General features: G+C 37.7%; 1 protein-coding gene across 1 annotated transcript in view; it reads left to right on the forward strand.

The window, feature by feature from the left end:
• The window catches only part of NPEPPS (aminopeptidase puromycin sensitive), a 95,873-nt gene that overhangs the window by 65,290 nt on the left and 17,119 nt on the right, over nucleotides 1-13,464 (forward strand). The window contains exons 6-15 of the mRNA XM_039227959.1: nucleotides 567-767; nucleotides 1,213-1,309; nucleotides 1,420-1,453; nucleotides 2,296-2,410; nucleotides 4,493-4,657; nucleotides 5,483-5,587; nucleotides 5,996-6,056; nucleotides 9,621-9,730; nucleotides 11,602-11,665; nucleotides 13,106-13,245. Of these exons, the coding sequence (XP_039083890.1) occupies nucleotides 567-767; nucleotides 1,213-1,309; nucleotides 1,420-1,453; nucleotides 2,296-2,410; nucleotides 4,493-4,657; nucleotides 5,483-5,587; nucleotides 5,996-6,056; nucleotides 9,621-9,730; nucleotides 11,602-11,665; nucleotides 13,106-13,245 (1,092 nt within the window). The remainder of the gene's footprint in view (nucleotides 1-566; nucleotides 768-1,212; nucleotides 1,310-1,419; nucleotides 1,454-2,295; nucleotides 2,411-4,492; nucleotides 4,658-5,482; nucleotides 5,588-5,995; nucleotides 6,057-9,620; nucleotides 9,731-11,601; nucleotides 11,666-13,105; nucleotides 13,246-13,464) is intronic.

The following is a 13,464-nucleotide window of genomic DNA, read 5'->3' on the forward strand; positions in this document are numbered from 1 at the left end:
ATCTCACGGTTCATGGGTTCGAGCCCTGTGTCGGGCTCTGTGCTGACAGCTAGCTCAGAGCCTGGAGCCTGCTTCAGATTCTGTATCTCCCTCTCTCTCTGATCCTCCCCTGCTCACCCTGTGTCCCTCTTTCTCTCAGAAATAAATAAAACATTAAAAAATAAATTAAATAAATAAATGTTTTTCAATGTTTATTTACCTTTGAGAGAGAGAGCTGAGCAAGTGGGGGAGGGGCGGAGAGCGAGGGAGACACAGAATCTGAACCATGCTCCAGGCTCTGAGCTGTCAGTACGGAATCCAAGACGGAGCCCAAACTCATGGACTGCGAGATCATGACCTGAGCTGAAGTCTGAGGCTCAATCGACTGAGCCACTCAGGCGCTTCTGTCCTTCTTAACAGGAGAGATTTTGACAGCATAAAAGCAGTGGTTGAACTGGGATAGATAAGTAAGCAGTACTGGAAAGGGGGAAGGAGAGGCAAGCAACACAGTTTATGGCTAGTATTTGCCCTATGGTATTTAATATAAACCTGTTTAAGTTTTCTTTCTTTCTTTTTTTTTTTTAAAGAATGTAATTGATCGGAAACCATACCCTGATGATGAAAATGTAGTGGAAGTGAAGTTTGCCCGCACACCTGTCATGTCTACATATCTGGTGGCATTTGTTGTGGGTGAATATGACTTTGTAGAAACAAGGTCAAAAGATGGTGTGTGTGTCCGTGTTTACACCCCTGTTGGCAAAGCCGAGCAAGGAAAATTTGCGTTAGAGGTAAATGTACTTGAAGAGGATTGTTCCAACAGTCCATAACTCCAGGTTGGGGAATTTACATTTCTGATCAATTATTAGTACAGTTATTTATAATTTAGTCTGAAATTTGTTGTGCTACTTTGATTTTATTTTTAATAGAATTTTGGAATTACCAACCTTGGTGTTATATTAACATTTTACAAGATAATGATTAAGAGAATATTAGAGTGGAATTTATTTATCCAGACAGTGGGTGGGAAAATATGTTATATAGTTTTCATACCAAGTTATAAATGGCTAGCATTAACAAAGTTTGGGACTAAGGTAGTCTCTGGAGGTAGGGCTCCCCAGGGTTGGTTTCTAGTAACTTGAGATGCTTTGGCTTGCAACAGGATTCCTGTGTGGATTTCTATAGGAACTACAGTGAAATATTTATCAGGTGGTTCTTTTGTTTATACTTTTGTAGGTTGCTGCTAAAACCCTGCCTTTTTATAAGGACTACTTCAATGTTCCTTATCCTCTACCTAAAATTGATCTCATTGCTATTGCAGACTTTGCAGCTGGTAAAGTAAATTTCATTTTATTGCTGAATTGTAATAACTTTTTTGAATTTTGCGATTTTGAGGAAGAAGTGTGACATATATCAATAAATGTTTATATTTATTTTATGAAGGTGCCATGGAGAACTGGGGCCTTGTTACTTATAGGTATGTTAATGTATTACCCTGCCTTTTCTTTTCAATCACTGATTTCATAAGAGCTTCACTCCTACTTGCAATTGAGTAGCTTCTGCCTTATGATCTGCTATAAATTTTCCTACCTCCCCCACTTCTGTGCACATTTCAGGAATGCACATGAACACCCTCTGGTGCTACTATCTGAGATAGTAAGATTTTAAAGTGAGCATCTGGCATTAGTAACATTTTTAGATATATTTTTGGCTGAGTTTCTCATTTCGGTGCCTTCTCTTCCTCCCAGGAGTTTCATAGTTATTTTTCCAGCTTGAAGAACCTTCTCTGCTTTAATATTTTCTAGCCAGGGTTTTACATGTCTGTCACCACAATACAAACATGTGGGTTGTATAATTTTTAAAGCCAGGTCTGTAAACAAGTTTTTGCCCCGCCTTCTTCATTGAGTTAAGTTTTGGACAGCCTGCTTAGTGTTCTTTTGGGGACTGTGGAATGCATCTTTCCCCACTTTGCCAATCCCCTTCTTTTAATGGAAGGACTGTCCTCTCTCTGTCTAGCACAATAACCCCTAATCCCTTAGACTAAATTTTTTTAAAATTTCAAGCAGCTGTCCTGTTTACAGACTGATGACTAAACTTGTGTCACACCTTTGATCTTCTGTTGTATGAATTATGTTGGAATAGTCTTTAATCTTCTGGAGCCTTTTCTATTCTGTATACTTGGAGGAAATGTTTTCTTGACATCTCTAAAGCCTAACTTGACCGTCTTATTTATTATTTGAATCTCCCTCCCCCATTTGTGCATGCCTGCTTTTATTGCAATACTTTTATTGTTTAAAAAAATTTTTTTTGAACACACAGGGAGACTGCATTGCTTATCGATCCAAAAAACTCCTGTTCTTCATCACGCCAGTGGGTTGCTCTGGTTGTGGGACATGAACTCGCCCATCAATGGTTTGGAAATCTTGTTACTATGGTATTTAATATTTTTAAGTGCTCAAATATATTTATCTTCATCCTGCTGCACATTATTTTGGCTACATAGTATTTCAGGTTTGACTAGAACACTGTGCTAAAAAATAATTAATCAGAAAATCTTTATTTTAGAAAATCCACTTTGAAAAGTGTTTACCAAAATCTCCGTGTTAACCATGTGGACATGTGGACAGTCTTTATTCAACACAAAACACTTCCTAAACTGTTGTAGGATTTGCCTACAAATGGGAAGTCATGATACTAATTTGGGTGAGAGAAAGGGTACAGAGATCTCTTAGGTACAGAGATTCCATGCAGTGAGATGCCAGGTTGACCCTAGTTTCTCGAGGATATTTATTATGTAGTTCAGCAGCTGAAAAGTAACCTGATGAATAACAACACGATCTTTGATTAGGCTAAAATGTGTTTAGGGGTCAGTTTTCTCATTGACTAACATGTTAAGTTGAAATTTGATAGAAATGAAAGCAAAGAAAGGAATAACTATAAAATGTATTAAAATTTCCAACTGGCCTTTTGACATTGTTGTTTATTGTAATGTTTGCAATAAATCATCTCTGTCCTTAAGTTTTGACATTTCCCTCTTACTCTAAATAAGTGCTAGCTATGGCTATGGCAGGCAGCTGTGTTAGAGCCTGGAAGCACAGGGTTTAACGCGTGAACTAGAAGTACTCTGAAGAGGAAGAACTAGAGGCTGGAGCCAGCCAGATTCCCTGATAGTATTTTAGGCTGCCAAAGAGCAGAACCTGACTTGGATGTTAGTTGAGTCCATATGTCACAGGAATAAGCAAGAAAGTAAGACATTTAACAACTGTTACGTGTCTGAGAGTTTTTAAAGAAAGCCAGCCCTTGAAATTAAACCATGTCCTTTTGCTTTGGATGTTTAAAATTTTACGTTGGGGTGGAAAAAATTTTTGGAATATAATTTCATGTGGAATTAAGTATGCTAGTAAACTACCATCAGTACATTTTAGTAGGTGGAATGTGCACATTCTCAAATTGCTTTTAAACAACTTTTTACTGGATTTGAGTAATCGTTCTAGTTGTTAGATGTCAGTTGTTTCATTAACTGAAATTTAAGGGCTTAATGACAGGTTGGTGAATAGCTAGCTCTGTACCAGCTTATCTTCGTGGAAGCTACTAGTTAAATAAGCTCACAAAGCACTTAGACAAATAGCCTTTCATCACTTAATATTGAAAATATCTGATCTTTTCAGAATTTGAATGCCTTTTTGTTTTTCACCATTGCTTAACTGACTGAGCCACCCAGGCGCCCCAGTTTTTCACCAATGCATTAGTCCTTTAGCATCTATCATGGATTCTTATATTGATTTCTTTAAGAGAGCAAATCAACTTTAATGAAACTTAGATTACAGTCTCTTTCTAAAAAGTTGATCTTTTTTAAAGTTGATTTTGTCTGTGACTCATTTATTTTCCGTGTCCACTCTACTATTAATTCTTATTAACAGGTGAGAATTTTGTATTCTGTAAATACTTAAACAACATTCATTACTGAACTACTTACTGCCATGATATTTCTGTTAATTTTACCTAATCCTTATATAAGCGGTATTGCTTTTCTGTTCATCTAGAAAGTTTAACTCGTCAATTGATAGTAATTTTTCTCAGTCATTATAAAAATCCTTCCCAGTTTTCCTTGTTTGGTCCTGGTAGCTTTCTGGTTTATCAAACCAACTTTTTCCTGACAGTTTAGGCTCTTGCCTACATGTATCTGCTCCCTTCCCCTTTTCCATATAAGCGCTTCCTCCCCCACCCCCTTCTCCTTACATCTTTTCTACCTTTGGTAATAAAAAGTGACTTAGCTATGTTTTGAAATGTCCCTCAGGCATAATGCCAGTATCACCAGTAGGCCCTTCTTAGCATCTCCTTTAAACCCTTTTTTTGTTTTGTTCAGACATGTGAGTTATTTATTAAATGTTTTTCACTGAATTTTGGTTTATTAAGTTGTAAGTTGTAGAGTATAGTGGAAGAGACGTGAGTTTTTCAAGTTAGTGGAATGAAAAGCATTTTGTTTTCCTTACATATTTCTTTCTTTTGTTTTTAGGAATGGTGGACTCATCTTTGGTTAAATGAAGGCTTTGCATCATGGATTGAATATCTGTGTGTAGACCACTGCTTCCCAGAGTATGATATCTGGACTCAGTTTGTTTCTGCCGATTACACGCGTGCCCAGGAACTTGATGCTCTAGATAACAGCCATCCTATTGAAGTGAGCCATACTTTTCAGCCATCGGCCTTTGCTCTCAAATTAATGAAAAAATAAGTAATTTGTTATAGAGATACTTAGGACTCCAAAAAGAAAAGAAAATTACATGAGCAATTCACTTGTTTTTATAGCCTATATTATCAGTCTTGAAAATCTCACAAGATTAAGTTCTAATTATGTTTCTTTTTAAGGTAGGCAGTATAAAAATTTGATCTTTGTAGAAGCAAGTGCTATGTACCCATAAACATTGACTAAGTTCATTTTACTGCATAGTATGAGAGAACCATGCCTATTGGGCAGTATGCCTAAGGGAACATTTTGATTCCATTGTTTATTTCAAAGAAAATTCTGAATGTATATTTTTTATTGTTGTCATTGTCTGTTTTTATATATATTTTATTTCTCTTGGCTTAGCCTATCCTTATTTCAGCTAGTTTGTAGGAATAAAGTTTGCCTCTGAAGAACTAGACAGTCTACTTTGATATATTTAACCAGGATCCTATATAATTGTAAGCTATTACAATTACCTGCAAGAAATAAAATGTTTTTCATCTCTCCCTTCTTCCCTCTCCAGTCCTCCAGTAAACAGATCCATAGTGATTTGCCTCCCAGCAAAGCGGAGCCAGGACCCTCAGAGATGATGGGGATCATGTCATATATTCCACTTTATTAGTATTAGTTACTTGCTTTTTAAGGATCATCATTATGCATTTATCAGTGAGCTAAAGGCAGAAAAGTATCTTATGAGTTAGGAGGGTTTTCCTAGAAAGCCTCAGTATTACAGACTGTCTGCTTCCTGTTATAACTCTGAATCACACTGTCTGCCAGGTCAGTGTGGGACATCCTTCTGAAGTCGATGAGATATTTGACGCCATATCATATAGCAAAGGTGCATCTGTCATCCGAATGCTCCATGACTACATTGGGGATAAGGTAAGAAAGCAACTTTAAAAAATCTTCCATCCTTTTATGGTGAAATCATAGACTTCTGCATGGAAAAACATGTCTGCTTTTATTTAAATTAAGTTCCTAAGTAATTTTTCTAGATTCTAGAAGAATATACTCTGATCTGTTTTATACCTTCATTTCTTTTTATATTGACTCTTGTGGTCTCTTAGATGAATGATGTGTAACATGTTTGGGGGTTGTGTGGGAGGCTGGTAAAACTTAAAAGCAAAAGAGAGAGGCAAAGAGTCTGCATTCTTAAAAGGCAGTAGACATTAGAGGGATATGTGCTTTTCAGTAAATTTGACACTCAGGTAATTTGAGCACACTATATGCAGACACACTGTAATTTCCAAGGTCTTAATCTCCTGGATTTTGAAAATTGTGTTTTCTCAGGACTTTAAGAAAGGAATGAACATGTATTTAACCAAGTTCCAACAAAAGAATGCTGCCACAGGTAATCTTTAATAGCTTGAGATAAGTGTTAGCATTCTATCCAGAGTAGGACATTTAATTTTTTTTCTAAATGCTTAACTTTCCATGTGATAGATAGGAAATAGAGTTGACTTATCTGGTGCTGTGTGTTAAGTGATGGATCAACATGAATCAGAGCCCATTAGCCTTCTGGTGCCCTCTAGTAGTCTGGTCTCCATAGCTCGGTGTCCTGCCACTTCCAAGAGTCTGAAGAGTTCTGTTTATTGACCATTGGCCATTAAAATTGCTGCAAATTAACCATTTTTAGGAGTAAACTTGTGGAACGACAGAGTTTCAATGAAGTAAGGTTTCAGATTTTTAGTGTATAGTGGTCTGTGATATATTGTGAACGGGAGTCCAAAGAAAGAATAACGGTGTAAGTGTTGATTGAATATGAAAAAGAACCAGAGTTGGAGTCTTGAGTTCTTCAGTGAACAAAAATAGTTTAGAAAACAAGATTTATGTAAGGTCGTTAGTATCTAATAGAATGACAAAAATTCAGAGAGGCCCGGCCATGGGCTGTTCCTGAGGTTTATGACCCGTCAATTAAAAATATGTATATCAGGGCACCTGGGTGGCTCAGTCCGTTAAGCGTCCAACTTCAGCTCAGGTCATGATCTCGCAGTTTGTGGGTTCGAGCCCCGCGTCGGACTCTGTGCTGACAGCCAGCTCAGAGTCTGGAGCCTATTTCAGATTTTGTATCTCCTTCTCTCTCTGACCCTCCCCTGCTCACGCTGTCTCTCTCTCTCTCTCTCTCTCTCAGAAATAAATAAAACATTAAAAAAAATATATGTACATCTGTCTTCCTCTCTGTTCAGGACATGACATAATCCTGACACTCTCTCTTCCCACCCCCATATTCACCTGCCATAAATGTCCATCTCAGTTTATGAAATAGGCATTTTGTTCCTTAAAGCAGAGTTACAGAAGAATGTGCTCTTACAAAATTTCTGAGTCTTTAGTATGCATACACACACACACACACACACACACACACACACACACAATACATGAGGAAAGAACTTTCTGGTTCTTAAGCTGCAATGTACATGAAATAACCCAGGGTCTGTGAAAACATTTCTAATTCAGTAGATCTGGGGTAAGACCTGAGAATCTGCATTTCTAACAAGCTCCCGGGTGAAGCCAGTGTCACTAGTTTTTAGGCCACACTTTGAAAAGCAAGGCCGCCTATGTAGCTTTTAAAGACAGTTGGCAGTTCAAATACACTGCAGTTAGCATCCATCATTTTTAGCCTGTCTCTCCTCACTACCCTTGCCTTAATTCATGCCTTTACAATCTCTCTACTGAATTCCGCAGCTGCCTCCTAACTTACCACTTAATGCTTGCCCCACTCTCTTCAGTTTTTACTTGCTCTGAGGCTAGCCAGGGTTATCCTTCTAAAGGGAATGCCTGATTGCATCACCTACTAACTGAAAACATTTGAGATACTTCAGTCCCTTCACAGTATAGTCCATTCATTTTAAGCCATACATAGTATTTTTCTTTCTTAATTTTTTTAAATATTTATTTTTGAGAGAGAGAGAGAGACACACACACAAAGTACGATCTGGCAAGGGGCAGAGAGAGAGGGAGACCCAGAATCCAAAGCAGGCTCCAGGCTCTGAGCTGTCAGCACAGAGCCCAATGTGGGGCTCGAAGTCACAAACTGTGAGATCATGACCTGAGCCGAAATCGGATGCTTAACCGGCTGAGCCACCCAGGTGCCCCAAGCCACACATAGTCTTAGCCAGTCAGCCCTTGCCTACCGTTTCAGCCTCATTGCTGGATATACCCTCTATCTTCAACTTATTGAACATTTGCTATTAGTAATGTTTTCTCTCTTTTCTTATACTTTCTTCCTTGTATATAGACAATTTATGTGTCTACCTGGAATGCCCTTCTCCCTTTGTCTGCCTGGTGAACAATTCCTCTTCAAGATGCAGGCCAGAAGCCAACTCTTGTGAAGACTTTATTTTCCTTGAATATTTAAAAAAGTTTATTTATTTTGAGAGAGAGTACAAGCAGGAGAGAGGGACAGAAAGAGAAAGAGATAGGGAGAGAGAGAATCTCAAGCAGGCACCTCACTGTCAGCACAGAGCCCAACGCGGAGCTCAAACTCACAAACATGAGATCATGACCCAAGACCAGATTAAGAGTTGGGTGCTTAATCAACTGAGCCACCTAAGCGCCCTTTCCTTGGATTTTTCCTTAAGGGCTTTTCCTCTGTTCATGCCCCCATTATAGCGTGTGTCTCATCGTGTTGCTGTTTTGCTTACTGTGCCACCAGTGCCATTTGACCATATGAGTTTTACTTCAGCTTTAGAGCACTGAGTATTTTTTAACCTGTTAATTGAATGGATATTATGGTTTTAAGTCTGTGGATGATGTTTAGTGGTGATCTTGAATATGTTTGTTTCTGCTATCTTGTTTGAACTCACCTGTTTGCCTTTTCTTTACTATATATGATTTGTGATTTTTGTTTTTAAAAGTAAACTCTATGGCTAAAATGAGCAAATCAGAGAACTCTAGATGCTGGCGAGGATGTGGAGAAACGGGCACCCTCCTACACTGTTGGCGGGAATGTAAACTGGTACAGCCCCTCTGGAAAACAGTGTGGAGGTTCCTCAGGAAACTAACAATAGAACTCCCCTATGACCCAGCAATAGCACTGCTAGGAATTTACCCAAGGGATCCAGAAATGCTGAGGCATAGGAGCACATGTACCCCAATGTTCATAGCAGCACTCTCCACAATAGCTAAAACATGGAAAGAGCCTAAGTGTCCATCAACAGATGAATGGATCAAGAAGATGTGGTTTATCTATACCATGGAATACTACATGGCAATGAGAAACAATGAAATCTGGCCATGTGTAGCAACATGGATGGACCTTGAGGGTGTTATGCTGAGCGAAATAAGTCAGGCAGAGAAGGACAAATATCATATGTTTGCACGTATAGGAGGATTAGGAGGAACTTGACGGAGGAACAAGGGGGAGAAGAAGGGCGGAAATGGTGGGGGAAAGGGAGAGAGGCAAACCATGAGAGACTCTTGAATGCTGACAAAAACTGAGGACTGATGGATGTGGGGGGGAGGGGGGATGGGCATGGAGGAGGACACTTGTGGGGATGAGCACTGAGTGTTATGTGGAAACTAATTTGACAATAAACTATTTGTAAAAAAAAAAAAAAAAAAAAAAAAAGTAAACTCTAGACCCAACATGGGGCTCGAACTCATGAAACTGAGATCAAGAGTTGCACCCTCTACTGACTTAGCCAACTAGGCACTCCTGTAATTTGTGATTTTTTAAAAAAATAATTTGTGATTTTTTAATAAATTGGAACAATTAAGGGCATCTTAAGCTATAAGACTGGTTTTTGTAATAGAGTTTATTTAATGGAGAGGCAAGGGGACATTAATTTCACCCCCTATTTCACGAACCTGAAAGAACCAAAGAATTGGTTAGCAAGGTAGTGTCAGGAGCTATATAAAGTTTCAGCAAATAAAAATGTAAACATTTCAGATTTTCTTTGTGTTTATCTTCTAGAGGATCTCTGGGAAAGTTTAGAAAATGCTAGTGGTAAACCTATAGCAGCGGTGATGAATACTTGGACCAAACAAATGGGATTTCCCCTCATTTATGTGGAAGCAGAACAGGTAACCTTATAAAAACTCCTCCAATTTGTGTGCTCCTGTATTACACAGAATTCAGTCGGTGTTACCAAATTTGCTTTTCTGTACTTTAAGTATTCTAGGTAAGATTTAAACTAGCCCTTGCATTGTTTTCTTGGTGATCTATTATCTGTATACTAAATGGTTTGCCTTCCCCCTCCCCTGCCATCATTAAAATCATGCATACTTGTAGTAGAAAACAAAATGTTGTCTACTCTTATTGTCCCCAAGGAAAACACTGTACACTTGTTGATGTAATTCTTTTTTTTTTTTTTTAAGTTTATTTATTTAAATAATCTCAACCCCCAACGTGGGGCTTGAACTCATGACTTTGAGATCAAGAGTTGCATGTTCTTCCAACTAAGCCAGCCTGGCATCCCTTGATACAGTTCTGAAATGACCAAGTCAGGTTTATTCCAGGACTGTAAAGTTGGTATAACATTTAAAAAAAACTTGATTATAATATAATAATTGATTAATAATCACTACATTAACAGGATATAGATAGAAGAACCACATAACTACTTCAATAGATGCAGAAAAAGCATTGTGAAAATTCAACACCTATTTATAATATCACTCTTAAAAATTAGCATATTTTAAATATTTTATTTCTTCATTTATTTTTAAATGTTTATTTTGAAAGAGAGCATGAGTGGGGAAGGGACAGGGAGAGAGAGAATCCCAAGCAGGCTCTGTGCTCAGTGCAGACCCCAACACCGGGCTCAATCCCAACGATTCAAGATCACAACCAGAGCTGATATCCAGAGTCGGACACTTGATCAACTGACTGAGCCATTCCGGCACCGCTTAAGATTTATTTTTAAGTAATCTCTACACTCAGTGTGGCGTGCAAACACAGCCCCTAGACCAAGAGTCCCATGCTCCACCGTCTGAACCAGCCTGCTGCCCTAAAATTAGTTTTAATGTTGGTTGGGTGGCAATGTGACTTTTGATTAGAATTGCACTATTATTAGTTGAACTGTTACCTGAATTCAGAGAGGTATACTTCAGAATGAGTTGTCTTCCCAACAGGACTGAGCTACCCAGGCGCCCCTGGTCATTGTTTCTTTACTCAAATTTTTTAGCTTTTCAATTCTGTCTCGTGTAGTCACTTTATTCCTAAAGGTCGTTGGCCTAATTTGACATTGAATTTGGGTGATGCTAAATTTGGGTGAATTGGGTTATATATTGTATTATTTAAAATATTCTAGGACATATTAACAAATGATAAGTAAAACAGATGATTGCATGTTTGCAAAGTATTTTTTTAAATATGTTCTTGACTTTTTTGCTCTTGGTTTTTTAGTTGTTTTTGCAATTTTTCCCCATCTTTTTTTTTTTTTTTTTTTTTTTTGTGTGTGTTTCATTGCAAAGCTCATCCTTTGGAACAAGATGTGTGCCTCTTTCATGTTTACCAGTCACTCTAAAACTTTGAATTCTGAACATTAAGTCCACATGCTAATCTAAGGTTGCCACTTTCTGGAAGCAGAAGAGCCTAAGTCATAACCTTCTATAAAGATTAAAACAACTTGAAGTATTATTTATTGTTACGTATCCTTGTCAAAATGGTAACACTTTAAAGTTCTTGTCTGTATACATAACCCTTCTGAAGGGCCATATACATAGAACAGGCCTTTTATTTAGAGTCTTGTTATTTGGAGGCCTAAATGAGAAACAGCGCCTTTTCTCCCGTTCTGTACTATCATCCTCTTCATCTCTGTTGCACTCGGTGTTCTCATGAGGCATTTATTTGGCTGTACTGGTTTCACCTTCTATTTTGTCACAGAAGTGTTGCCCCCTCCAAAAAGAAAAAAAGTAGTGATGCAATTACTAATAGCCTTATGCTTTTTTAGGTAGAAGATGACAGATTATTGAGGTTGTCCCAAAGAAAGTTCTGTGCCAGTGGACCATATGCTGGTAAGCAAATGGCTGTAAGTGGGAGATGAGTGAATGTGGACACCATTCCAGTAGTGTGCCAATTAACAGGAAGTAATTACTTATTTTTTAAATATTTTTAATAGAATTAAATAAAAACAAGGAAATGGTAATAAAATATAGATGAAATCTAGGAAATCAAAAAAGGAGATTCATGAGGTAGTTGTAGTGTTTTGATATTCTTCGATTTTTGAAATTCCGTGTCTCTGTATGTAATTGGAGGCTACAAGGAATAAAGGATAGGAATACCCAAGAAGCTATGTCTCTATCCTTACTCCCTACAAGAAGCCTTGCTGCACATTTGTGTGGGTGGCTAATGTTTTAAGTTCTTGGGCATACTAAGTAAGTAAATAAATAAATAAAGCACAGTGATTATTAGAGTTATTATGTACCAGTTACTGTGCTAAAGCAGTATAGCTGACCCTTATTTTATAGTTTCAGCAACCCTATTGAATAGGTAGTAGTATTTCCTTTCTACAAATGAACGAGCTGAGGCATCACTGGGTCAGTTAAATTGCCCAAGGTCGCCTGTCTAATGAGATAAAGAGTAGGAATTCAAACAAAATAGTTGGATTCCATGAGTTTATACTAACTACTGCTCAGCTCTGGCTTTTCAAGTATTTCTACAGATCATTAGATTCTTTGGGTCAGGAAATTAAAAGTACGCTTTTCACCTCCTTTAAAACAATAATTCTTAGTAGGGGGAGGTGTATATCAGAATCCCCTATCCTTTTCATGTTCCACTCTCCAAAATAGGGTACATTCTGCTAGGGTTAAGAGGTACACCCTTTCATCCTTAACCTTCCTTAGCATTTAGAATTACTTTTTAAGTAAATCTGTCTGACAAGTCAGCTGACAAGTTTATTGTCTAAAATAAATCCCTAAGTGTCACAGTTTCTGTTTTCTGCCTCATATCTGTAATCTGCATTGTAGGTTAACTATGACTTTTTAGTGATGGAATCCATCAGCTCTAGGGTGTATCCTGTCTATCTCAGAAATGAAATCAACGCTTCACTATGTATACCTGTTACGAACTGCACCTTAGACTATTTTTAAATGCTGTATGAGAACTTTCACCTACTTGAAATTTCTTTTACAGTAAAATCATTACTGTCTCTATTACTCTGTAAAGGGAAATGATGAAGTTAAAATCACTATGTTTGTGATACTAGAACTAAAGAAACTGTTCTCTTTTTCTTTCTTTAGGCTATTGTGATTTTGTTAATAAATTCTCTCTGCCTTTACACTAGTATTATTTGGGTTGTGGAAGAGTTTATGTACCATTGAAAATGAGCTGTTGGCTTAACAGTTAGATTCAAGCTCATATGTAAGATGCTAGTCCTCTCTCTCCACCTTACCTTCTATTTCTTCCGGTGGCAAATTTATTTTTCAAGTTTTCTATATGTTTTTCTCTTGCTTAAGGAGAAGACTGTCCCCAGTGGATGGTTCCTATCACAATCTCTACTAGTGAAGACCCTAACCATGCCAAACTGAAAATTCTGATGGACAAGCCAGAGATGAATGTGGTTTTGAAAAATGTCAAACCAGACCAGTGGGTAAAGGTGAGTCCAGAAATAGCCCGGCCATTTTTATCTTACCTAAATGAATTGATTTCTCTCACTTCCCTTTATCCATCTTATGGCTGGCTCTAAATTCTGTTTTAGTTCAGACAAGGACTTGCAAAGACAAAAACATTACTAAACTTTCCTGTGTGAAATTTAAGGCCAATTTTCAAATAATACTGTCTGATATCTTCCCTAAGGTAAGGGAGTGGTACATGA

Source organism: Hyaena hyaena, unplaced genomic scaffold (genome assembly GCF_003009895.1).
Source record: "Hyaena hyaena isolate Hyena2069 unplaced genomic scaffold, ASM300989v1 scaffold_29, whole genome shotgun sequence".
NCBI classification, from domain to species: Eukaryota; Metazoa; Chordata; class Mammalia; order Carnivora; family Hyaenidae; genus Hyaena; species Hyaena hyaena.